At 39.8% G+C, this 25,963-nt stretch overlaps 1 protein-coding gene across 1 annotated transcript in view; it reads left to right on the top strand.

Moving 5' to 3' along the window:
- The window catches only part of LOC117908764 (putative nitric oxide synthase), a 49,898-nt gene that overhangs the window by 16,800 nt on the left and 7,135 nt on the right, over positions 1 to 25,963 (top strand). Inside the window, exon 6 of the mRNA XM_034822475.1 lies at positions 21,431 to 21,451. Within this exon, the coding sequence (XP_034678366.1) occupies positions 21,431 to 21,451 (21 nt within the window). The remainder of the gene's footprint in view (positions 1 to 21,430; positions 21,452 to 25,963) is intronic.

Here is a 25,963-nt window from a genome sequence, read left to right as displayed (position 1 = left end):
CAGACACTATAGATAAAGGTATCCCATGCAATCTCATAACCTCCTGTATATACAACTTAGCCAAAGAGTTCATGGGATCAGTAGTTTTCATGGCTAGAAAATGAGCTGACTTAGTAAGACGGTCCACAATCACCCAAACTCCATTTTTCTTGCTTCTAGTTCTTGGCAACCCTATCACAAAGTCCATAGTGATATGATCCCACTTCCACTCGGGTATAGGTAAAGGTTGCAATAACCCTGCGGGCTTCTGGTGTTCAGCCTTCACTTGCTGACAAATCTGACAGTTGGCTACAAACTGAGCAATATCTCTCTTCATCCCACGCCGCCAAAACTGTCTCTTTAAGTCTTGATACATCTTGGTATTCCCAGGGTGGATGGTATACTTCGCCCTATGAGCATCTGTTAGAAGTTCATTTCTCAACTCCACATCTTTTGGCACACACAATCTCCCTTTAAACCTCACACTCCCATCTTCATACATAGACCAATTTTCATCCACCTCACCTGCTACCAACCGGGCTTTAACCTTTTCTAAAAACTCATCATGAACTTGGGCCTCCACTATTCTTTGGATAACCATTGGTCTAGCCGATATGCTGTACAAGCATGGACCATGTCCTTCCCGACTAAGACATAACTCAAAATCCTCAATAACTGCATACATCTCAAACTCTCTTAACCCCAAGCTAGACAACTGGCCATAGCTCTTCTTACTCAAGGCATTTGCTACAACATTCGCGCCTTCCCAGGATGGTAATGAAGGCCAAAATCATAATCTTCCAATGTCTCCATCCATCTTCTCTGCTTAGAGTTCAAATCCTTTTGAGTGAAAATGTATTTCAAGCTCTTGTGATCAGAGTACACCTCAAACTTCTCTCCATACAAATAGTGTCTCCAAGTCTTTAGGGCAAACACCACTGCTGCAAGCTCCAAATCATGTGCTGGATAATTCTGCTCATGCTGCTTTAATTATCTTGAGGCATAAGCTACCACCTTGCCTTACTGCATTAGCACACACCCTAGCCCCACTGTAGAAGCATCACAATAAATAGTAAACAACTCTCCACTAATAGGAGCAGTTAACACTGGAGCAGTGGTCAATTTCCGCTTCAACTCCTGGAAAGCATTCTCACACTCCTCATTCCATTCAAACTTCACCCCTTTTCTAGTTAACCGAGTCATTGGTGCTGCAATCCTAGAGAAGTCTCCCACAAACCTCCTATAATATCCAGCCAACCCTAAGAAACTTCTAATCTCAAATACATTAGTAGGCCTTTGCCACTCATGCATTGCTTCCACCTTGGAATGGTCTACTGCTATTCCTGCCTCAGAAACCACATGGCCTAAGAAATTCACTTCAGTAAGCCAAAACTCACTTTTGTCCAACTTCCCATATAACTGATGTCTTCTGAAAGTTTTAAGAGTGGTCACCAAATACTGTTTATGCTCCTCCAAACTCCTGGAGTAAATCAAAATGTCATCCACAAAGACAATCACAAACTGATCCAAGTAAGCACGAAATACTCTGTTCATTAAATCCATGAAAGCAGCGGGGGCATTAGTTAACCCAAAAGGCATGACTAGAAATTCATAATGCCCATATCTCGTTCTAAAAGTGGTTTTAGGAACATCTTCTTCCCTAACTCTCAATTGATGATACCTAGTTCTTAAGTCAATCTTACTAAAATACTTTGCACTCTTCAACTAATCAAACAAGTCATCTATTCTTGGAAGAGGATACTTGTTCTTCATAGTAACTCTATTCAACTTCCTATAGTCAATACACAACCTTAGTGTGTCATCCTTCTTTTTCACAAACAACACTGGGGCTCCCCATGGCGACGTACTCGAACGAATAAAACCCTTACCCAACAATTCATCCAACTGAGTTTTCAATTCCTTCAACTCAAAAGGGGCCATCCTATATGGGGATATTGAAATAGGATCAGTTCCTGGGTATACTTCAATAGAGAAATCAAATTCTTTATGAGGTGGTAAACCTGGTAACTCATCTGGGAATACATCCTGAAACTTTCTCACCACTGGAATTTTTGTAATGCCCTTCTGGGCTTTCTCCTTACCATGAAGGCAAGCTAGGAAATTTATTGATCCTTTCCTCAACACATACTGATAGCACGGATCAGACTGCGAAAAAGGTAAACTAACACACTTCCCTCCAACAAAGCAAATCTCAAAACCATATGGTAGACAAAATATTATCTTGCGGCGATGACAATCGATAAGTGCTCTATACACTGTCAACCAATCCATTCCCAAGATAACATCATATCCAGTCATATCCAAAATCCTCAAATCCACATTAAGTGCTCTATCCGCCAAGGTAATAACGCACCCCTTGCATATTCTATCAACTCTAGAATTTGTACCCATAGGGGATTCAATAAATAACAAATTCTCTACCCTTTCCGTTTTCAACCCCAATGCATTAGCATAAGATGCAGAAATGAAAGAATGAGTTGCACCAGTATCAAACAAAACACGCACCCAAATACTATATACCAAAATCATACTTTCCACCAAGAGGGCGTCCTCCTCTGGCTTTGTTGGGGTCAAGGCAAAAACTCTCCCAGCTGTCTGCCTTCCCCTACCTCTAGCATTTGACCCCTGAGAAGAGCGGGTCTGACTACTCGTGGTAGCTGTCCTGGTTCCCTACGCTGCTGGGGGTAATTGTGGCATCTGGTAGTAAGGCAACTGAAACTGAGGGGGCTGGAAAGGCACTACTGACTGCTGCTGAGAACTTCCCTGAGACTGAGGTCGAGCATGTTGTGCGCCCTGCAATGGGCAAGCCCTCCATAAGTGGTCTCCTGCTCCACAACCATAATATACTCTATTAGCAGCCGCCCTTTGAGCACTCTGCCCACCTCCTGCATAGAATGAGGGATGCCTCTCAGACTACTGAGTCCTCTGCCTCTGCTGTGGCCCCTGGGAACTTTCCCCCATTCTTTGTTTCCCTTTTCTGTCCCCCTTTTGCTCTCGAATTTGGTTGGTTTCGTCAATGTCCTGCTCCACCAACAAAGCCCTCTTAACCAACTCAGAATAGTCCCTTATTGCCAATGGGACTAATCTATTCCTAATAGCAGGCCTCAACCCCTGTTGGAACTTTCTAGCATTTTCTCTTTCCTCCCCGATCATCCCCAAAACGAATCTAGATAACTCCGAAAAGCGTGACTCATACTCCAACACCGACATGGTTCCCTGGATGAGGTGCTCAAACTCCATCCTCTTGGCGTGCTTAGCCACCTCTCCAAAATACTTGCTTAGAAAGATCCCCTCAAATTCATCCCAGGTCATAACCTCAGTGTCATACACTATTTTCATCGATTCCCACCAGAAATCAGCTTTATCCACAAGCATGTATGCTGCCAGACTTACCCTCCTTTCCTCAGGTATGTCCAACACCACCAGAATTCTTCTCATCCTCCTCAACCAATGCTCAACTGCTTCTGCATTGGGCTCTTCATTAAGAGATGGAGGCTGCATCACCATGAATCTCTTCATCGCTTCCATTTGGCTCATTACTGGCCTCTCAGTGCGGTTCCTCCTATGTGAGTGGTTTGAATCCTCATGGCCCTGGGTACCTCCTGATCTCCTAGAGTCCTGACCTCTCATCGACTGAACAGTCTCTCTCAACTCCCTTCTTACTTCTCAGAGTAGTTCTTTTCTTAGTTCTTCTCTTACCGACTCCAACTCCTCATTTCTCTCAGATCCTCCTCTTCTGGTCCTTCCCGCCATTTCAAATTTAACAATCCCTAATTCAACCACATGATCAAGGTGAGCAAAATAAATTCACATGTACCCATTTAACAACTATCAAAACTTTCACTTTCCTACAATCACAATACATAATTCAACATAATTAACATCATCATGTTTCTTATTATCATCAACAAGAACCATCACAAGGCTTTTCAAACATCAAGAATCAACAATTAATTAATTTATTTAATAATACACTCATTAACTAACACATACAGAAAATCATAACATTACATAACATTACAATACACACAACACCCACAAACATTGACCCCAAGGTATTATTGCAACCTTGGCTCTGATACCACGCTGTCACGACCCAAATTCCTGGCGACCTAAAATTTGGCCCGTGACCCCAGGTCAAAGGTTTGACACTTAGGGTTCCTCTTATTCCACACTGGCAGTCAACCAAAACACTCTGAATTTTTTTTTTTTTTTTACACATACATCCCACTAGAATTCTCATAAACTACAATATCCCAAAACTACTCAAAACAACAAGGTTTAATAAATATTCATTATAGTCCAAAAATAAAAGTTCACAATTAAACAACTTAATCAAAATAAGGCTTCATAACAAATCCATAAGTCATAATTACTAAAACAAATCCCAAAATCCAAAAAAACACAATAAAAGAAAATGCCACGCTCCGCTAGGCCGCTCCAAGAGCATCCTGAAGTCCTCCCTGCCCCACCTGTGGATCCTCAGGAGTGATATTTGCATCTAAAAAGGTGTAAAAAGGAAGGGGTGAGCATTTCCACATTGCTCAGTAGGATGCCTAACACCCAAGGGGTTAAGAGGATTACTAAGTTCCAAAGAATACGAAAAGAACACTTCAACACAACAGGAACAATTCAACAGTATCAATCAAACCACATAGTTTAATATCTAATATTATACATAATTTCACAACATTCAACAATTAAATGAATGCACATGAACATGTGACACACAGTCATACAATGCACTATTGTTCTCGGGCTTTCACCGAAGGATACTCGCCCGCACCCAAATGCACTCCCCATTCGGAGTCTTCCCGGGGTAACTTTTGGATCTTTCACTCTAGGGATCTCTCTCCCTTCTTAATTCGCCTCACACGGGCTTTCACTTTTCATCACTATTTCATTTTTTTCCATTTCATACTCTTTTCACAATTTTCATAATTTTTTTCACATAACCATGATGCAAATGAATGCCACAATTCCAAAGTTTCTCAATAATTTCAACAATCTCAACATTCCCCAATAATCCAATAAAATAATTTTCCACATTAAAATTTTCGAAAATATCCCATATAAATGTTCAAAAATTTGCATATCAATAAACTTGAAATTATACGACACTTACGGAATTTTTTTACCATTCTAATAATTTCTAATATTCGAAATTAACTAATTTTCCACCATAAAAATTCCGAAAATATTCTAACTAATGCCCAAAAATTCACAAATCACTATTTTTGAAATTAAACCCTAATTTCGGAATTTTTATGGTGGAAAGTTAGTTAATTTCGAATATTAAATTATTAGAATGGTTGAAAAATTCCGTAAGTGTGGTATAATTTCAAGTTTATTGATATGCAAAATTTTGAACATTTATATGGGATATCTTCGGAAATTTTAATGTGGAAAATTATTTTATTGGATTATTGGGGAATGTTGAGATTGTTGAAATTATTAAGGAACTTTGGAATTGTGGCATTCATTTGCATCATGGTTATGTGAAAAAAATTATGAAAATTGTGAAAAGAGTATGAAATGGAAAAAAATGAAATAGTGATGAAAAGTGAAAGCTCGTGTGAGGCGAATTAAGAAGGGAGAGAGATCCCTAAGGTGAAAGACCTAAAAGTTATCCCGGGAAGACTCCGAATGGGGAGTGTATTTGGGTGCGAACGCGTATCATTCGGTGAAAGCCCGAGAACAATAGTGCATTGTATGACTATGTGTCACACGTTCATGCGCATTCATTTAATTATTGAATGTTGTGAAATTATGTATAATATTAGATATTAAACTATGTGGTTTGATTGATACTGTTGAATTGTTCCTGTTGTGTTGAAATGTTCTTTTCGTATTCTTTGAAACTTAGTAATCCCCTTAACCCCTTGAGCAATGTGGGTGTTAAGCATCCTATTGAGCAATGTGGAAATGCTCACCCCTTCCTTTTTACACCTTTTTAGATGCAGATATCACTCCTAAGGATCCACAGGTGGGGCAAGGAGGACTTTAGGATGCTCCTGGAGCGGCCTAGTGGAGCGTGACATTTTCTTTTATTGTGTTTTTTTGGATTTTGGGATTTGTTTTAGTGATTATGACTTATGGATTTGTTATGAAGCCTTATTTTGATTAAGTTGTTTAATTGTGAACTTTTATTTTTTGACTATAATGAATATTTATTAAACCTTGTTGTTTTGAGTAGTTTTGGGATATTGTAGTTTATGAGAATTCTAGTGGGATGCATGTGTAAAAATAAATAAAAAAAATTCAGAGTGTTTTGGTTGACTGCCAGCGTGGAATAGGAGGAATCCTTAGTGTCAAACCTTTGACTTGGGGTCACGGGCCAAATTTTGGGTAGCTCGGAGTTTGGGTCATGACAAATTTTTAAAGGGATCTTTTGAGAACAGTGTTATGTTTTAAAAATGAAAGAAATTAATTTGAAAACAATAAAATGTATGAATCAAAATACCAAGCAAAACAAGAGAGAACAAAATCACAAAGTAGAATTTTTGACAACCGAGAAAATTGAAGTGAAGAGAATGGAGGCCAATCTTCACTATTTTCCGATGGCATCCGAAAAATAAATTTTACCAGAAACTACCAAAGTAATAAATTATTCAAACTTAGGTCAAATAAGCTAATGAGGTACTCACAAGAATTAATGACTAATTTTCAAGAAACACGTCAATTAAGTCAAAATGAATTTTCAATCATAGAATTAATTTTATTAAAGAACTAATATTGTAGAAAATACCTAAATTGAATAGGTGAATGAATTAAACACTAATTAAGGCAAATCTAAAAATCAAATCCTTAACACATATGATCAATTATTTTAACGAACTAAAATTTTATAAAAGCACCTGCACCTAAAATCAATTAAAAACTAACCAAAACAAATTTTAAAACTATATGTCTAACTTATAGAATCAATCTTATTAATAAATAAATAAATGAATAACAAGTAATTAAATGAGTAGCAAATATATAAATAAATAAATAAATAAAACTCAAATGCTTTCAATCTAATGCAATGAATCAAAATTAAATTAAATAGAGATCAAATCATTCTTTTTTTCTAATGTAATGAATCAAAGCTAAAACTATATGAAATCAATTTTTTTTTTTTTTAATTTAAAATGATACATCAAAACTAACTTTAAACACAGTTCTAATCTTTAAGTAATAGATCCAAATTAAAATTACTAAACTTAAAACACAAAAATAATAACATGTAATTGACTAAATTAATTGACTAAAACTCTAAAATACTCAAACTAAATATTAATGGATCAAAATTAAAATTAATAAACTTAAAACACGAAAACGATAACATGTGATTAACTAAATTAACTAACTAAAATTATTTTTTTTTTGATTGGAAACGCCACAAAGATATATTAATATAAAAAGAAGTACAAGAAGAAGGATGAGAAATCCTCCCACCAAAGACAACTAAAATACAGGAAAAAACACAAAAACAAACAAACTCCCACTAAAAACCAATCCCTATGGAGAACACACCGCTATCCAATCCAACTGAATCACATTAAGGGGAGTCCCCTTAAATGCCTTGGAACAGAAAGCCCAAAGGGAAGCAAGGAAAACTATAAAGTCCCAAAGGGACTCTGAATTCCTTGCTTTATCCTCGAAAATCCTTGCGTTTCTTTCCCACCACACAACCCGAATTAGAGCTATGCTCGCAGCTTGCCACAAGACTACCCCTCTCTTAGAATTACCGAAGCCTTGAAATTTGATGGACATCATGTCATATATGCTCCTTGGAGAAACCCAATCCATCTTAACTAACTGAAATAACCTGTGCCACAACCCAATCGTCAAGGAACAATGAAGAAAAAGGTGATCTGCTGATTCCCCGTGCTTCATGCACAGGATACAAATATCAGGACTAAGGGCTTTGTAGGGTCTTCTCACTTGCAACATGTCATTAGTATTCACCTTCTTGTGCGCCACTAACCAGACAAATGACTTCACTTTGAAAGGAACTTGAGACTTCCACACAAACTTTGAAGGAAAGTTCTGAGGAGATCCAGAAGATTGAGATAATGCTAGAAAAAAGGATTTGACTGAAAAAAGCCCTGAAGAGGATAATGGCCATGATCTAGCATCTGGGACCGAAGGAGAGAGATACAAATCATCAAGAGAGCGCATGAGGCCTTCTAAGTCCTCAATCTCAGAATCTGACAGGTTACGGCGGAAATTCAAATTCCACAAGAAAGGCCGAGATGGACCGAGAACTGAAGAAATAGAAATGTTTTTATCCACAACTACTCTAAATAGTCTTGGATATTGGGTTCCCAAAGGTTGGTCCCCCCGCCACAAATCTTCCCAGAACCGAATTCTTTCCCCATTTCCTACCACAAACCGAGTAATCAAAGAAAACCCCTGAAAGACTTGAGCAATAGCCTTCCAAGGACAGCGATGTGACCATCTGACTAGAGTGTTAGCATCCCAACCATTAGAGTGTGCACCATAAATGCTTAAAATGACCTGATGCCAAAGAGCTGAACCCTCTCTAGGGTACCTCCATAACCATTTCCCTAGAAGAGCGAGATTCCTCTAAGAAATATTCCCCAAACCCAAACCCCCTATTGTCTTCGGTTTGCACACCACATCCCACCTCACTAAATGATCCCTTTTGCCTTCCCCAACCCCTGACCATAAGAAATCCCTCTGCAACCTCTCGATTTTTGCAGCCACTGAAGCGGGAATTTTGAATAAGGAAAGGAAGTAACTTGGCAACTGGGTAAGACAAGATTGGATGAGAGTTATCCTCCCCCCGAAGGATAAGTAGGCCTTTTGCCACCCATCTAATCTACTTGAGATTCTCTCAATCACTGGATCCCAAAAGCCGCGCGCCTTAGGGTTCCCGCCCAAAGGGAGACCCAGATAAAGAATAGGTCATCCAGACACCTTACAATCAAGCATCTCAGCCAATCTTGAAAGATGAACCTGATCAAGATTGATGCCATAAATACTACTCTTGTTAAGATTGACCTTGAGCCCAGAAATGTGCCCAAACACTAACAAAAGACTCTTCAGAGTCTGCAGCTCTTCCTCCCTAGAGTTAGAAAAGAATATGGTGTCATCAGCAAATTGCAAATGGGACACCCTAGTTCTATTCCTACCCACCCTGAAACCCTCCATCAAATTTCTTTCCTCAGCTCTCATAAGCATCCTGCTCAATACATCTGCGACTAAAGTAAACAAAAAAGGGGATAAACGGTCGCCTTGTCTCAATCCTCTTGATGCCTTAACCCACCCTTTAGCACTACCATTCACCAAGATTGCATAAGATACCGAAGATAAACATCCACTCATCCATTTCCTCCATCTAGGACTGAACCCCTTCTTTTCTAACACGTGATCCAAAAAATCCCACTTCACGTGATCGTATGCCTTTTCGAAGTCTATTTTGAATACGATACCTTCCTCCCTTGACCTTCTTCTCTCATCCACTATCTCATTCGCTATAAGAACCGCGTCCAATATTTGTCTCCCTTGAACAAAAGCGCCTTGAGTATAGTGGATGGTCTCATGTAAAACCCCTCTTAGACGCCCTGAGAGCACTTTGGCTATTATCTTGTAGAGACTAGTAATCAAACTAATGGGTCTAAAGTCTGATATTCTCTTTGACAAGCTCTTTTTGGGTATTAGAACAATGAAAGAGGCATTAGTGCTTTGATTGATAATTCCACTCCTATGAAATTCAGCGAACACTCTCACCAAATCCTCCTTAATCACATCCCAACACTCTTGGAATACGGCAATAGTAAAGCCATCTGGCCCCGGAGCCTTGTCCCTATCCAACTGAAAAATGGCCTTATAAATCTCTTCTTCAGTGAAAGGGGAGTCTAACCTTAGCGCACTCTCATTCGAAATAGGGGACCAATCTAATCCTTCAACACCCCAAGACTCTCCTGTAGGATTTGTGTAAAGCTTTTCAAAGTACTGTAAGATCTCCTCTGTGATACTCTCGGCATTCTTCAGCACTAAGCCCCTCTTATCCTCCAACTCCTTAATGTATTTCCTATTCCGCCTGCCATTAGCCACTTTATGATAAAACTTAGAATTGCAATCCCCTTCCTTGACCCATTTCACTTTGGCTTTTTGTCTCCAATGAATTTCCTCCCTCAATATTAATTCCTCTAGCTCCCCTTTTCTTGAGGCTCTTTGGCTTAACAAATCAGGATTGAGACCCCCTTCCTGCTCAATGGCATCAAAGTTAGCTAAATCATTGAGAATACTTTTTTTCTTTTCTTTAAGCTCTCCAAAAGAAAACTTATTCCACTCCTTCAATTTAGCTTTAACATATTGAAGTCTCCTCATGAACTTATGACCTTCCCATCCGTTTCCTTGAAACCCACTCCACCAATCTTTAAAGTTCTCCTTGAATTTAGAATGTTGTAACCACATATTCTCAAACCTAAAAGGTGTTGGCCCCCACATAAACGGGTTGGTATCCATAACAATTGGCCAGTGATCCGATGTCCTTCTGATTAAGGCTTCTTGAAGGCCTTGGGGGAAGAGCATCCCCCACTCATTTGAGAAGAGAAAACGGTCCAATCTCTTACACACGGGAGACTCTTGCATATTCAACCAAGTGAATGAAGCATTCCGAAGAGGCGGGTCAAGCAACTCACATTCTCTAATAAAACTATCAAAGTCCCTCATGCTTGGAGTTAAGCTAGAACCCCCCATTTTTTCTGAGCTTCTCCTAATGACATTAAAATCACCGCCCACACACCATAGCGGGTAAGTTAATCCATATATGTCAAAAAGTTCCACCCAAAAATCCTTCCTAAGTGAGGGACTATTTGGACCATAAACAGCAGAAATCCAAAGAGGTCCACAATCGTCCAAAGAGAACTTGACTGAGACCGAGAAAGATCCTATTACCACCTCCTCTCTACACAGCTTTTTTGAATCCCAGATGATCAAAATCCCACCTGATGCCCCAGACGCCGGAAGAGCGACCCAATCCTTATTTCTGATCGTCCAGACACTTCCCACAAAATTTCTGTCACACTTCTCCTTCTTTGTTTCCTGAATCATCACAACATCCGGATTCTCTGACCTAAGAAAATCTTTGACCATCCTACGCTTATTCCTTGAACCCAAACCCCTCACGTTCCAGCTAATGATTTTCATGGGAAAACACGAAGACCCTAACCTTCCGAGCCAAAACCAACAAGTCTCAATAACCTATGGGGCCTCTATTCTTCCTCCTAGAATACACCTTAATGTCAAGAGAGCATAATACCTCTCGCACTTTGGCCATTTTCCCGGGGGACAGGCCATCAATAAGGAAATCCGAATCCTCCTTATGCGACCTGACAATAGATTCCTTAGGGGTACAGCAGTCGGTCATCTGGTTAGATAAAGCACACTGGTTCTCCACCTCAACACGGTCAGGGATGACACCAGATTTTAAACAGTCAACACCACCTTTTTCATAAAAAAAATTTGAGATGCCTTGATTTTCCGTAGGAGACTGAGGAAGAGGGACTGAATTGGGAAGAAGAGGACCAGAGGGATTCATCAAGGGAGAATCCGGACAACAGAAAGGAAGAGAAGGAGACTCGGGTGGCTGAGAAGAAGAGGGCTGACATACCTCCAAGATTTTGGCTCCCGGAATTTCACAAATCCCCTCAAAGATTGGTCCTTTACCTCTGGTTATTGACTTAGAAGGTGAAACCATGTCTGAATAGCCACGAGGATCAAACCCCACTCGTCCCGTTAGCCCTCGGATGACTTCCACGCAGCTCGCCGAGGTGTCCTCCTTCGAGATATTGCCAGTCAGAGGACATCTGGAGAGAGGATTCACTATGATTCCTCGCTCCATCTGAAAACCCATCCCAAACTCCTCTTCCATGATGCAGTCTTCACTTGACGACGACGATCCCCGTATGAGAATAGGCTCACTGCGACACTGATCTCCCTGTCGTCGATCGGCGCTTGGAGGGAAGAGGTAAGACCACGTCTTCTTTGAGATTGCCGACTCTTCCTCCTGCGTAGCATCTCTCGTGTGAACCGCGGGGGCTTTCCCCTTCCTCGCTTCGATCTCTTCCCTTCGCGACGAGACTTCCATACCAGAGGACTTCATTCCTCCTAAGATTTGGCCCAACCCCGACGGGCCTTTACACTTACAGCCCACGGTGTTGTCTGACGATGGCCTAGGGTTGGGAAGGGCCTGGGCCTTTAGCTCAACGGCCCGACCTTCTTCTCCAAAGAAAGCCTCGGCGCCGGCCCTTGCATCATCTGGACTGAACTTCGCGATCACCTTTGTAGGAGAAGCATCTCGCTGGGGAGAAAGGGACGACGTCGATGCAGACTGGTGGGCTTGAAGATCTTCTGGGCCACCTTGAAGCCCACTATGCCTCATCCCACTTTGGGCCCTAACCTTGTGGGCTTTAGAGGAGGGCTCATTCTCAGGCCCAATAAAATCAGCTGGACCCGATCTGCTCCATCCTCCTCCTATCTCCCCTTTCTCTGCCAAACGCATCCTTGATTGCCGATGACGTGCGCGGGGAAGACTCCTCTTTCTGTAGCACTCGATGTCCCTAACATTGCCTCGTAGCCCTTCTGCAACTTTTGGCAACTGAGAGACGCAACCACCCACTCTCACCCACTCGTTCCTGCTACGGTTGATTTCAGACGTGACAGCATCGGCATCGTCGTCTTCTCCGATGACTGAGACTGCTACTGTATAGGACCAATTTCCATCTTCCACCTCAAGCAACGCTGGTAACACGACGTTTGGGAGCATCTCCACCCACAGCTTCACCCTCGTCAAGTCCACCAACTTCAAAGTTTCCTTTGCCACCTTCGTTACTCTCCCCCATTGCTTCAAAATGAACTTCAACTGGATTTCATCCCACAAATGGAAAGGGAGACCTTTCAGAGCTAGCCAACCCCTCCTGAACTTTCCTTGAACCACCATATTTTCCTTAGGCGACCATTTCCTTAGCAGAATCATCCTTCCTTTCACTAAAAGTCTTCCCTGATCGTGAACCCTTTCCGCTCTCCTTGTTGAACTCACAAAGAAACATCCTTTAAAAGCGGAAATGGGGTTAATGGACACCATTCCTTTCATCCCCATCATCCTCGCAATGGCTCTTCCTTCGTGAGTCCAGTCTTGGACTTTTTCTTGGCTTTCACATATTACAGCTCTGGCCCATTTTCCAGCTGACCACGTACCTCCAGTCCTCAAACCAGCCTCTGCCACCACTTCTGCATATGACCGTCCTCCTCTGAAAGTGTCCCCATTCATCCAAATATCACCATTCTTCTCCTTCGAAGCTCCTCCGTCTCGTTCAGAATACTCTTGCACTGATAGAATTGTCTTCCTAAGATCTTCCCATCCTTTCCCTTTGACGCCCTCGGGGACGACAAGAAAAAGAGGTTTCCTTTTTGTAACAAATTCTGTAATTTTCATGAACCGCCCTCTGTTATTGAAGCATATCTCCATCAAGAGGGTCTTAGTCTTGCCCCTGATCTTTCGTACAAAACCCCTGGAAGCCTCCACCTCCACAGCTTTCTTCAAATGCTCCATCAGCCAATCCAACTCCTCCATGTCAAATCCTATTGAAACTACGAAACCTCGGCTCCTCTCTGTTACCGATACCCAAGTTCCACCATTCGAACCTTCAAACTCTACCTGAAAAGATTTTTTCTCCACGATAATCCTTTCAGCTTTGCGCTTCATTCTTTCTCCACGATAATCAAGTTACCAACAACTATTCTATGGTTATGAATCTTTGCATTCTCTCTTTTGGATCACATAGGTGAGGACATGGATTAGGAAAAAGGATACTGGAGATTGCAGTTGTGGCATAATTGATACTTCCCCTTCTCCTTCTCCAGGTTTACAAGCTTTCCATTGGAGCAGCATGCAGTGTTTCATGGCCTTCTGATCGCTTCATAATTCAGGTTCTTGACAAATAAATTTTCACAATAACATCATCAACTAACTAAAATTATAATCAAGTACAAAATTGAATATTAATGGATTAAAATCAAAATTAACGAATTCGGAAATACACAAACACCAATACGAGATTCACCAAATTAATTATCTAAACATTCCTAAACAAATTTTTATTTTTATTCACATTAAAATTAAAAAAAGAAATAAAAACATAAAAATAAAATCTAAAGCACGTAGATGAATATATCGTCATGGAATTAATTAAATTAAAAAACTAAAATTCTAAAACCACTACGAAATTAAAATTCACACATCAAAATTAAACAAAGAGTTCTAGCTTACCTTTTCCAATGATGCATGGGCCGTTTTCCACCAAAAGTGATAGTAGGATTTTTAAAAATCAATTACAAGAATGCATGGTGTGATGGCTGCCCATGCATTGCACAATCCCCAAAGCGTTGCATCCTAATGGAGTGAAATTCCCCTTGAACGTCATAATCAAAAGCCCATTCTTTCTCTTCCCATTCACCTCGTGCCTCCGACCCATGTGCCTCTCCGATCTCAGCCACTACACTGTTGTCACCGCCCACGAGCACCCATTCTCAATCTTGGGCAGCCACGTCTCTGGTAAGAAGGAGAATATCCTACCGAGGAGCAACCAATAACGGATTGACGGGTGGTGGCAATGGCGGTAGAGGAAGTGGTGGTGCTAGCGGGGGAGCTGTGATGTATAGCGCGGGCTGGTAGTGGATTTTCAAGATCCGGTGAATTTCCGGTATCTTTTCACTATCGGTCCAACCGGTTTTGGATATGATCCGGACTATGTTATTCCCTGAATCTCCGTCAATGAGCTCCGAAACCGCGTGTTTATGTTGTTCGAGAATTTGTGGTTTCCGAAAGATTTCGCCACACGCTGGGCACGGAAAGATATCATTTCGGAGAGGAAAGAACTGATGATCGGTGGAGATATTAGACTTCAGGCGAGTTGCAGTCGAGGCTTTGCATTGAGGATCCGATGCAACTATCATTCCAGGCAGTATGACTGGGACCATGGAGTGCTGGACGATCTGGCAAAAGACACCGTCGCCGTCGCCGTTTGCGTGTCCATACTCGCCGTACATGGCTTGGAAGTGAAGATCTTTTTCAGATAAAATCACGAAGAAGAGAAAGCATTTCGCAATCTACTACGAGAATCCATCAGTGAAGGGTGATGGAAAGACACCGGAGACGCCTTCCTTTTCTCAAAGCCCGATGATCGCCATAAAAATATTGCACTGCATGACCTCTTCCAAATGAAGAGAAGAGACTTCCCTCCCTCTCCTTTTCCTTCATCCACCCGAATGCTGGATCCCCTCACGCGCTCTGAATCCCCCCATCCTATTCTCCTTTTTTTCTCATAGATCTCAAGTGGCTCCATTCTCGCTTCTTCTCTGGCTGAATTATCCTTTTTCATGCTCTTCAATTCTGTCCGCTCCTGTAGTCGGTCATTGTCCACCCAGCTGCAATAATTTTATTCTTCTAATTGAGTTTGTAGCATTGATCATGTTCGACTTCTTTCTCCAACAGACACTTGAAACAAACTGTCCGTTATCATCAACAATCTCATGCCCAGTAATAGGATCTATGGATCCAAATTTGTGAGAAGTGACAGGCATTGGTAGAGATCCATAATAAGTACGGACTTCATTAGTTTCTGAACCACATGCTATGTATCCATCCAAAGCAGATAAACCCACAAAATTCTTCTCATGACCAGTAAAGGTTAAGGTGCAAGCCTTGGAGGATAACCCATCTAAGTTGGTTTTATTGAGATCCTGAAGCTTTAGAGTGTTGTCCGTGGATGCAGAAACAAGAGTTTCTGAATCTAAAAAAATTCACATAGCTGACAGCTTTCTGGTGGCCAGCTAAAATGCACCAAGGGATCCCAGTGTGCTGAAGATCATAGCCATTGATTTTGTAATCGGAAAATCCAAAAACTAGCAGATGAGTAGAGTAGGCAGAGAATTGAACACAACACACATTAGTAGGATTCCGGATAGTGCTGGTAGAATTTCTCTACGGGCGATTTGCTAGGCATGCCATCCCCATCCCCCATGAATCTTGACTATGAAGTAGTTAACCGCATTGGCTATCAAAATGCCCAAGGTGATAGATAACTGAAACAGATTGTTGAGAGCATCACGGTGTTTGTAGGGAACCACTTCTGATATATGGATTGGCACAGAATGGATTGCAAAACCAACTCCAAGGTCCAGCAACATGCTCTTCCCTACCGGATTTTCTGAATGATATCTCTCTGATCAGGCCTGAACCCAGAATATCCCCCGTATGATTGTGTGATGGTCTTCCCAATGGAGCCTGCATGTCTCTCCACGTGTTGATACCTTTTTCAAAAAATGATGCAGCCCATGGAAGATTGTAGCCGTGCCTGTGGATCCTTCTTTGGTGGCAGTCCACATGTTTCATTCTTCCTGAGCGACAGTCTTCATGTCATCCCTCCCATGTGCGACTGTGCATGGAGATTTCTTCCTTGCTTGGAGAATGGTGCGTGTCTTGAATGGAATCTGTGATGTGTGTTGGTCCTCTTGATGGTGAGGAATACGGCTGTGTCCTTCCAGCGTGGGGAAAGTGGCAGCCCACTTTGAGAGAATTTGCGGCCGCTCCTTCGAGAATCCCCTCTCCTTGAAACCCAGTGGGATTTCTTCCTTTTTTTCCCTCTGTCCTGTGGCTTCTTTCTCTATTTTTGCTTCCCTTCCAAATACGTGGTCAACCCCCTTTTTAGAAAAATAAAAATCTTCTTTCCATCCTCCATTCAGCCTGATCTACCTTCCCTTTTTTTAACAATAAAAATCTTCTTTCCATATCGCATAGAATATCCCCACATATATGCAGCCGTGTACATCAAGGATCTTCTCCAATGTGTGTATTCAAATCTCATGCCAAAATAAAATAAGAATTAAAATTAGTAAAGGTCATGAAATTAAAAATTAAAACTAATTAAAATTATGCAATTAAAAACATTATGTCTATCATAGGTATACAAAAATAATTAAGACATCAGTTTATGGAATTAATCATCAATCTCATGCAATATAAATAAATAAAAGCAAATAACTAACCAAATAATAATAAATAAGTAAATAAATAAATAAAATAAATAGATAAATAAATAGAAATAAGAAATCAAGTACATGCGAGCGTTAAAAATGCAAATCATGCAAATTATGCAAGTCACGTAGGAATTACAGAAAATGTGACATAGGTGGGTCAGGATGCCTAAGTGGACCTAGCGAACCAAAGTGGGTCTAGATGTGCCTAAATGAGCCTAGTTGAATTTAAGTGGGTCAAGGTGGACCTAAGTGGGCTAGGTGTCTCTCGATGGGCCTAAGTGAACCTAAAAGTGCACCTAAAAGCTATCCTAAAAAGGAATGAAAAGCCTAAGTCTAAATCGAGACTGCCAAGGAGTCAGATTATCCCTCAACCAGAGTCTCTGAGGTGGCTAAAAAAAAGTAAGTAGCATGAGTAGTAATGGGCCACCAAGGAACTACTGTGGAGCACTGGAAGTGAATTTAAAGACGTGCTAAAGGGACAAAATGGAGGGTCTACACTCGTCTTGAATGGGCAAGAATCTTGGTTAGGTCTTGTGGGAGAGTAAAGCTTGGCTCGTTGCAAGTGGTAGTGGGGGCTTCCAGCTTTTCCATTTAGTTGTGGTGGGAAGTTCCCCCTAGTTTTTCGATGGTGGTTCTAAGATGCAGTAACAGTGGTGATTGCGGGCTGGAGGAAGGGGAAGATGTGGAGGGAGGACCACGCGCTAGCAAGAGAGTGGGAAAGGAGGGGCATGCTTGGCTGGTTGCAGATGGAGACTTGTTGCGGCAGTTCAACAGGAACACTCAGCTAGGTAAAGAGACACCTGTTTGTCCCAAAGAGGCTGCAGCAGGGGGTGTGAAGTCCAAGAAAAAGATTTGAGGCATACTGATGGAGTTGTAGGGGATTGTTTGGTTGATCCTTGTGGACAGAGCGACTGTGGTGGGGCAAGGTCAAGATCTTTGAATATGGGCAGCAGGTGTTTGGGTGGGACCCCAAGGTGTTAGGTGTTGCATCTCCAATTAGGCCCAAGGCTTTAATGGGCTGGATGCTATTGAGGCCTAGGTAGCTTCAGCTTTTGTAGCTGGAGAGAATTTAAGGTTGGGTCAGGCCCACAATTCTCTTTATAAGACCAAGGGGGTGGGCTTAAGTGAGGATTGTGATTTTTCAAATGTGGTTGTGAGAGAGAAGGGCCCTCTTAGGCTTTACAAAGGGAGCGAACTCTTAGCTGAGAGTCAGACAACTATGCAAAGAATGTGCGTTGAGGATGTTGTTGAGAGGCTTGAGGTGTCAGCTATGTCGGCTTTCATGTGTTCTTGTGCGGTGTTCACCGACGAAGTCCTCGTGGCGGAGGCGAATAGGTCTCCTTTTCTTCTCTAAGACTTTTGGACTCTGGGTGTCATCCCTTCTAAAGATGCTACTTCATGATGGCAGTTTGGTGGAGACTTTGGCTAGCATTGAGATAAAAAATTTTGGTAAGGGTGTGGGGGCTAGGGTTGAGAAGTTGGAGACCCTAAGGCCATGGAGCTTGTCTGTATTCCAGAAGGGGAGGTTATTGATAGTCTCCCCTCTAAGTTTGTCAAATTTAAGAGCTTTGTGGGGATGCCATTTGAGGGGTTCGAAAAGGAAATCAGTTCCCTGCGGCGAGTGAAGGTCTCAGGTGGAAAAAGATAAAAAATCTTACTATATTTGGTAACTGTTCTCACTCACTCTTGTGCAATTATCTCCAATACAAGGGGCCTATTTGGTAACTGTTTTCGAAACTAGTTCTTGAAAACAATTTTTAAGAATAGTTTTTGAAAATTGTTCTATGATGTTTTGTAAAACAAAAGTTTATTTATTTATTTTTTGATCAGAATAAAACAAAAGTTTATTTGGAAATGTAAAATGTTTTTAACGTGTTTTTAATATTTTTAAATATGTTTTAAAAATAATTTTTATGTCTAGTATTTTATTTTAAATTATTTTACATATTTGTATAATTATTTTTTAAAACAATCCTAAAAAAACAAGTGAAAATAATAGAAAAAAACTAAAAGATAGTTTCTAAAACCATTATGTTTTTTGTTTTTAAGAACATAAAACAAAAAACAATTTTTGGTTGTCAAATGTGTTGTCTTGCTTTTTTTGTTCTAGAGAACAAAAAACTATTCTTGAAAACAATTACCAAATAGGCCCTTAGTCTTTATCATATTCAGGTTTATTCTTAAGAAAATAATTTTTCTTGGCCTTGTCCAATTTATCAAATCTAGTTCCATTCTTTTTGGCCAAATTTTTTGTGGAACTCAAAAGCCCATTTAAGGTCAAGCCCTTTGCTTGGTTTGTGGTAGGCAAGAAGGTAAATACCAATGACATGCTATAGTTGAGAATACCTTACAAATTTCTTAATCCTCATTGGTGCATCTTATGCATGAGTAGTGGAGAATCGATCGACCATCTCTTTTTAAATTGCCTGTTAACATTGGGGCTTTGGCACTGGCTATTCACTCTAGCTAAGATGGATTGGGTATCACGTAGGAGTATATGTGACATAATGACCAATTGATTTAAAGATTTGGGGAGTTCCATAAAAAGAAGCAAGACCTTTTGGCAAATCACTTGTCTCACTGTGCCTTGCATTGTGTGGTGAGAGAGAAATGCAGGATTTTTTAGGAAAAGTGGAGAACGGTAGAGATGTTGTGGGATCACTTCTATTCCTCCTTCTTGGCCTCTTGTATTGATGCCTTCGACTCAGTTGACATTTAGTTTGTAAATCAAATGGTTGGATAACGATGAAAGGGGCTAGGCTCGGATTTAAGGAGATGTTTCCTTTGTTTATCCTTAAGTGGATTAAACCTTTGTGTAGAGTTCTCCTTGTATAGTGGAGGAATTTAGTCATACTTTGATTAGTTTCTCATATTTTGTGGGAAAGACCCCTCATTCTTCGCATGTACTTTTAAAAAAAAAAAAAATAATTAATACATCTTTTGTTTTTGATAAAATTCTTTTCTTAATGAAGATACACCGATATCCAAGCCTCACTATACTTCTTTGTGTTATAAACATGTCATGATGACAGAATATTGTTGTCTAGGTCATGCCCAAACACATTTTGATTTATGTTGGCCCCATCATCTAAAGTCCTTTGTTTAAATTTAAAAGGTAGTTTTATAACCTTGGACTTGTAGAAGGGGTGTTTGATATGTGTTTCGGTGTCTTGAAACAATGTGTATATCATAGACATGTGCAACATGGAAAAAAAAGCTTCTTTAGAAGAGCTCCATGCCATTTGTAAGGGAAGAACCTGAAAATTTTCCCCAGGGAGCAGGTGCAATTTACACACATGTGAGGTAACTTTCCTGATTTTTAACACCAGCAACAGATTGTAAAAGAAGTTGTTGGATCGGGCTTTGACCATCTCATTTGAAAACCAATTGGTATTTAGTGAGGATAGGCCAAATCTTTTATGGCATTTGACATCACACCACATGGGCCTATTCTAAGAGCCATCATTTTGGTGACTCATCCTCGGGCTTAAGAGCGGCATTGTTGCACCCCAACAATCCCTCCCCCATCAAGATGTTCTCATGACTTGAACCCAAGACCCTTGGCCTCTAATACCAATTGTTAGATCAAGTTTTGACCATCTCACTTGAAAACCAATCGGTGTTCAGTGAGGGTAGGCCAAACCTTTTATGACATTCAATCATCTCATCACACGGGCTTGTTCTAAGAGCAATCATTTGGGTGACTCATCACCGGGCTTAAGAGCTGTGTTGTTGCACCCCAACACAAGCAAATGCAGAGTAGAACTAAGAACCATTGTTTTGATATGTTTACTTCTTTTCAATCACAATTATCATTAATTTTAAGTTGGAAAAGGGATATTAAACCCAAATTTCACCTATAGAGAAAATGTTAAAACAAAGTTCTCGGTATCATAAATCAAACTGATTTTCTGGATAAATTTCTTGGCTACCAAGTTCATGTTGTAGCGTGCTTAATCTAGTGCACAAGAGTTGCTGTAGGGATATGAGAAGTCTGGAAGTTCTCTTGCAATATGTTGTATTTTATACATTCAAACTTTGTTTAAAATATTGTGCCACAAGCAATGATGACTACTCTGAATAGATCATAATATCGTTTTTTTGGAGGCTAGAATGAATATATCATTTCTATAATGGGCAATTATGAAATCTATCAAGGGTCCATGGATCCCATAAGCACTACCCTAGATATGTTCTGACAGATCATTCTTGGATATAATTTTATTGTCTAAACTTTTAACAAAATTTTATTTTGAGGATATGATCTACTGGGTTTCTAATTGCTGAAACTTAGCTGTTTTATGAACAATATATCTTCTAAATTTGCTTGTGTTTGCCTTAACTACAGCTCCTAATGTTGAATTTTGTGGTGCAGGGTCGGGACGTGTACATTCTGGTCAGTAAATTTCTGGATTGAAAGACTGGAGTTGATGTGCATTGTAGGATTGACAAATGATTATTCTTAGTAATTTAATATCCTTTACTAAGTTACTATTGATTGCCCTCTGATGACCATCTTTTGGAAAAGGAAAATGGATCTTTAATTGAAATTTTTATTTACTTGACTGTTGACTGCAAGTGCACTTAATTTACATTTTTTTTTTTTCTGTGCATTGCCTTTAAATAAGGGAGAGTAAGAGATGCATGGCCTCTCGATGCAGAAATAAAATTAAGCAGCTTCTCTTTAAACAAGAGTTACACAAGTCTGCCTTCTTGAACCTAAAAAATTGAAGTTCAGAATTTGTTTAAATATCTTAGTCAAAAGTCTATGACACTAGGTAACATGCTCCTTCAGTTAGTTGTGGAATTAGTTGACTTTCCACTTGTAAAATGTTAATACTTAGGTATAGATCTGCTAGCATTTTCAACTATTTGAAGTCAAATTCTTGTGTTCTTTAAGCACAAGACTTGTCATCATTTGGTTTTCTCAATCAAGCAATAATTGCATCTAGCTGTTAGTTTGGTGCCAGTTATTAGTTATAGGAGTAGCATTTTTAGTCTTAAGCCACTCCAATCTCCCCTTAAGGAGTTAAATTGGAGTCTCAACTTTCAACCTGTTCAATTAAATGGCTGCACTTTTGGTTATAGCTAACATCATCACATTTTATAACCTAGTTTAGTCTTTGAACAAAAGGACCCAAACACATGCACATGTCACACATACGAAAGATTGTAAATTTGGGGTTAAAGTAATAAAGTTGAGGCTGCTATAATTTAATGAGGGCTGATGTCATAATATATCCTTTTGTGGGTAGTTCTCTTTGTCAAAATAATAGACCATACTTAACTCCATAAGGTCACTGTTATCATTCAAACAAAGTATTGATTGCGAGATTACTGCACACTCTCAAGAGATCAGGATAAATCCACTCATATTGTTAAACTGAATGTCACTTGTGACTGATTCAACTTAGAGTTGTACTTACTATACTTTTCTATCTATTTATTTATTTATTTATTTGATAGATACCATACTTTTCTATCTATACAAAGGTTGATGCATCATTGTTGTCAACTAGTTCTAAAATATATCTGAAACTTGAATTTTACCTCTTGGATACTGTTCCAGTTCTTTTGACTTTCCTTATCATTGATTTCCTGTCCATGTAAACAGTTGTTCCCCGTTTTCCTTTTTTGTATTTGAGTGCTTTCTTCCCTTTAAACCACAAGTCATTTCTTTAATTTTTACATATCAAGAAAGCTGAACATCAAGTTTGAACCAATACTTTGAGCCAATGACAAAGCTAGTTCATGATGAAATTACCTTCAATTGGTCTAGAAATTGGTTTTTCAGGAAACATTTGTATATGAGGTTTTGTCAAGTATAGTCTTACAAGCCTAAAGATATTATTGGCCATGTTACTGAAAAGAATTGTAGAGAAAAGTATTTTTTATTGCTTAGAAAAAGTGTATTTATGTAAGTGTACATTTAGTAAAGAAGGGCCGAAAAATAGGAAACCTATAGAATCCCAAGAAATCAGGAAACTAATTTAAATCTCCTAAAAGTACAGAGTTTGACTTCCAAACTAATTCAAATCTTCAAATCCTAAAGATCCACCAATACTCCCCCTCAAGCTAGTTCAAAGATGTCCAATATACCCAACTTGTCAATTAAGAGAGAATAGATGTTCAAAGGTAAGGCCTTAGTAAACATATCTGCTAGTTGTGACTTAGAAGCTATGAACGGTGTGTAGATCACCCCTTCGTTGATCTTCTCCTTGGTGAAGTGTTGATCAATCTCAACGTGCTTTGTCCTGTTATGTTATACTGGATTATATGCAATGCTTATTGCTGCCTTGTTGTCACAATACAATCTCATAGGTTCATCCACTTTTACATGTAGTTCTTTCATAAGAGTGTTGAGCCATAATAGCTCACAAATCCCATTCAGCATTGGAACAAGAGACCACCTACTGTTTTTTACTCCATGTAACCAAATTTCTAGCAATTAGGGTGTAGTAGCCTGATGTAGAATGCTTTGCTATGAGTGAACCACCCTAATCAACATCAATATAGGCTTCAAGACAATAGTGGTTGAGTTTCTCAAATAAGACCTTTGCCTGGAGTATGCTTCAAGTACTTGAGAATGTAGAACGCCTGTCTATGAGTGAGCCACCCCAGTCAACATCAATATAGGCTTCAACACAATAGTGGTTGAGTTTCTCAAATAAGACCTTTGCCTGGAGTATGCTTCAAGTGCTTGAGAATGTGGCTCACTGCTTCCATATGACAATTCATTGGAGCATACATGAATTTGCTAACAAGGCCAATGACATCGGCTATGTCAGGTTGAGTATGGGACAAATAAATTAGTTTTCCCACCAATCATTGATACTATTCCTTGTCTACAGGTGTGCCTAAAGGGTTAGCACCCAACTTATGATTAGGATTGATGGGTGTAGTTTCGAATTTGTACCCCAACATTCCAACCTCGTTTAAGAGGTCCATAATGTATTTTTGTCATGACACATAAATACCTTTCTTTGATCTTGCCACCTCAATGCCGAAGAAAAATCGTAAACTGTCCAAATCTTTGATCTTGAATTCTTTGGCAAGCTTCAACTTGATCATTTTCATCTCCTCAACATCATTCCTTGTCAAGATAATGTCGTCCACATACACGATCAAGGTTGTTAGTTTTCCTTTTAGCTTGTTTTTAATAAAAAGAGTATGATCACCTTGACTTTGTCAGAAGCCAAATTGAATAATTGACTTACTAAATCTTTCGAACCAAACTCTAGGTGATTGCTTCAAGCCATAGAGAGATTTCTTAAGTTTGCACACCTTTCCAGCACTGAAATACTTTTAGAAACCAAGAGGAGCATCCATAAATACTTCTTCTAGATTTTCATGGAGGAACGAATTCTTCACATCTAATTGTTGTAAGGGCCAGTCATTATTAGCTGCTAGTGACAACAAGACTCGAATGGAATTGATTTTGGCATCTGGAGCGAATGTTTCTTGATAGTCAATCCAATAACTCTGTGTGTATCCCTTCGCGACTAGATGTGCTTTGTATCTCTCTATAGTGTTGTTAGAGTTGTATTTGATTGTAAACACCCACTTGCACCCCACGGTATTCTTCCCTTTGGGTAAGTCTGCCACTTCCCAAGTGTTGTTCTTCCACAGTGCTTTGATCTCCTCATTGATGGCCTCTTTCCACGTTGGATCTTTCAAAGCTTTTTTAACATTCCTTAGGATAGTCTCATTTGGCAAGTTTTCTACAAAAGTCTACTACTTGGAGTCAATTTTCTGATGAGAGAGAAAATGAGCAATAAGATGCTTTGTACAACTTCGCACCCCTTTTCTAACAGCTATGGGAAGATCTCAATTAATCTCAATAGAAAAGCTAGGTTTTTCTTGAAAATTGCAAGTTTCAGGACTTACCTTGGGTTTAAAAGATTGACTATGCTTTGGAGAGAGAGAGCCTATTCCCTGATTCACCGCTTGCTTGTTCTTCCTAGAGTAAACTTGAAAAGGGAAATCTATAATTGCAGAAGCTGCTGGTGTTTTACCCTGAAATTGATCTGAGCAGCAGACGCTGCTGGTTCTTGACTCTGAAACTGATCTGAGTGTGTAGAAGCTGTTGGTTCTTGACTTTGAAACTGATATGAGACCTCCAAAGGAACCTGTTTGGATTCATTTTCAGTGGTTGGAAGTACAAGAGGGGTTTCTATCTTCTCTACATTCTCCCCTTGACCCGAAGCACCACCTTGCGTATCAACACTTATGATTTCTTCCCACTTTGGGAGTGGAAAAATATCTTGTGACTAGTAAAATAACCTTGTGTCTCAAAAAAGGTGACATTTAAGGAAACATACTTTTTCTTAGTTAGAGGATGGTAGCACATATGGCCCTTTTGATGAGGTGAATAACCCATAAATAAACACTTTAGGGCTCTCGGTTCTAGTTTTGAATGACTCCTGGCTGGAATGTGAACAAAAACAACTGACCCAAAGACTTTTGACGGTATGGAGCTTGGAAAACACACTATAGGAAGGAACCCTTTAAGTGATTCAAGGGGTGTCTGGTTAGCAAGTATTCTGGAAGGCATCCGATTTATTAAGTAAGCTGCTACTAAAACAGCATTAGCCTAATGAATCTTTGGGACATTCCTAGCAAAGAGAAGTGATTGAGTAACTTCTAAAAGATGTCTATTCTTACGCTCAACAACGCCATCTACTCAGGTATATCTGTGCATGATGACTCATGAACAATTCCACTATCCATTAGAAACATGTTGAGAGATCCACTAAAGTATTCTCCTCTATTATCGGATCTAATGATCTTAACTTTAGCATCAAATTGGACACTAATCATCTTGTGAAAATGTTTGGAAAATCCCTATAGCATCAATTTTTTTTCTCATCAAATAAATCTAGGTCACTCTAATGCAATCATCAATGAA

The sequence above is a fragment of the Vitis riparia genome, chromosome 19 (assembly GCF_004353265.1).
Source record: "Vitis riparia cultivar Riparia Gloire de Montpellier isolate 1030 chromosome 19, EGFV_Vit.rip_1.0, whole genome shotgun sequence".
In the NCBI taxonomy this organism is placed as follows: Eukaryota; Viridiplantae; Streptophyta; class Magnoliopsida; order Vitales; family Vitaceae; genus Vitis; species Vitis riparia.
Note: the sequence above shows the minus strand (reverse complement) of the source record. Positions and strands in the feature narration are given on the sequence as shown.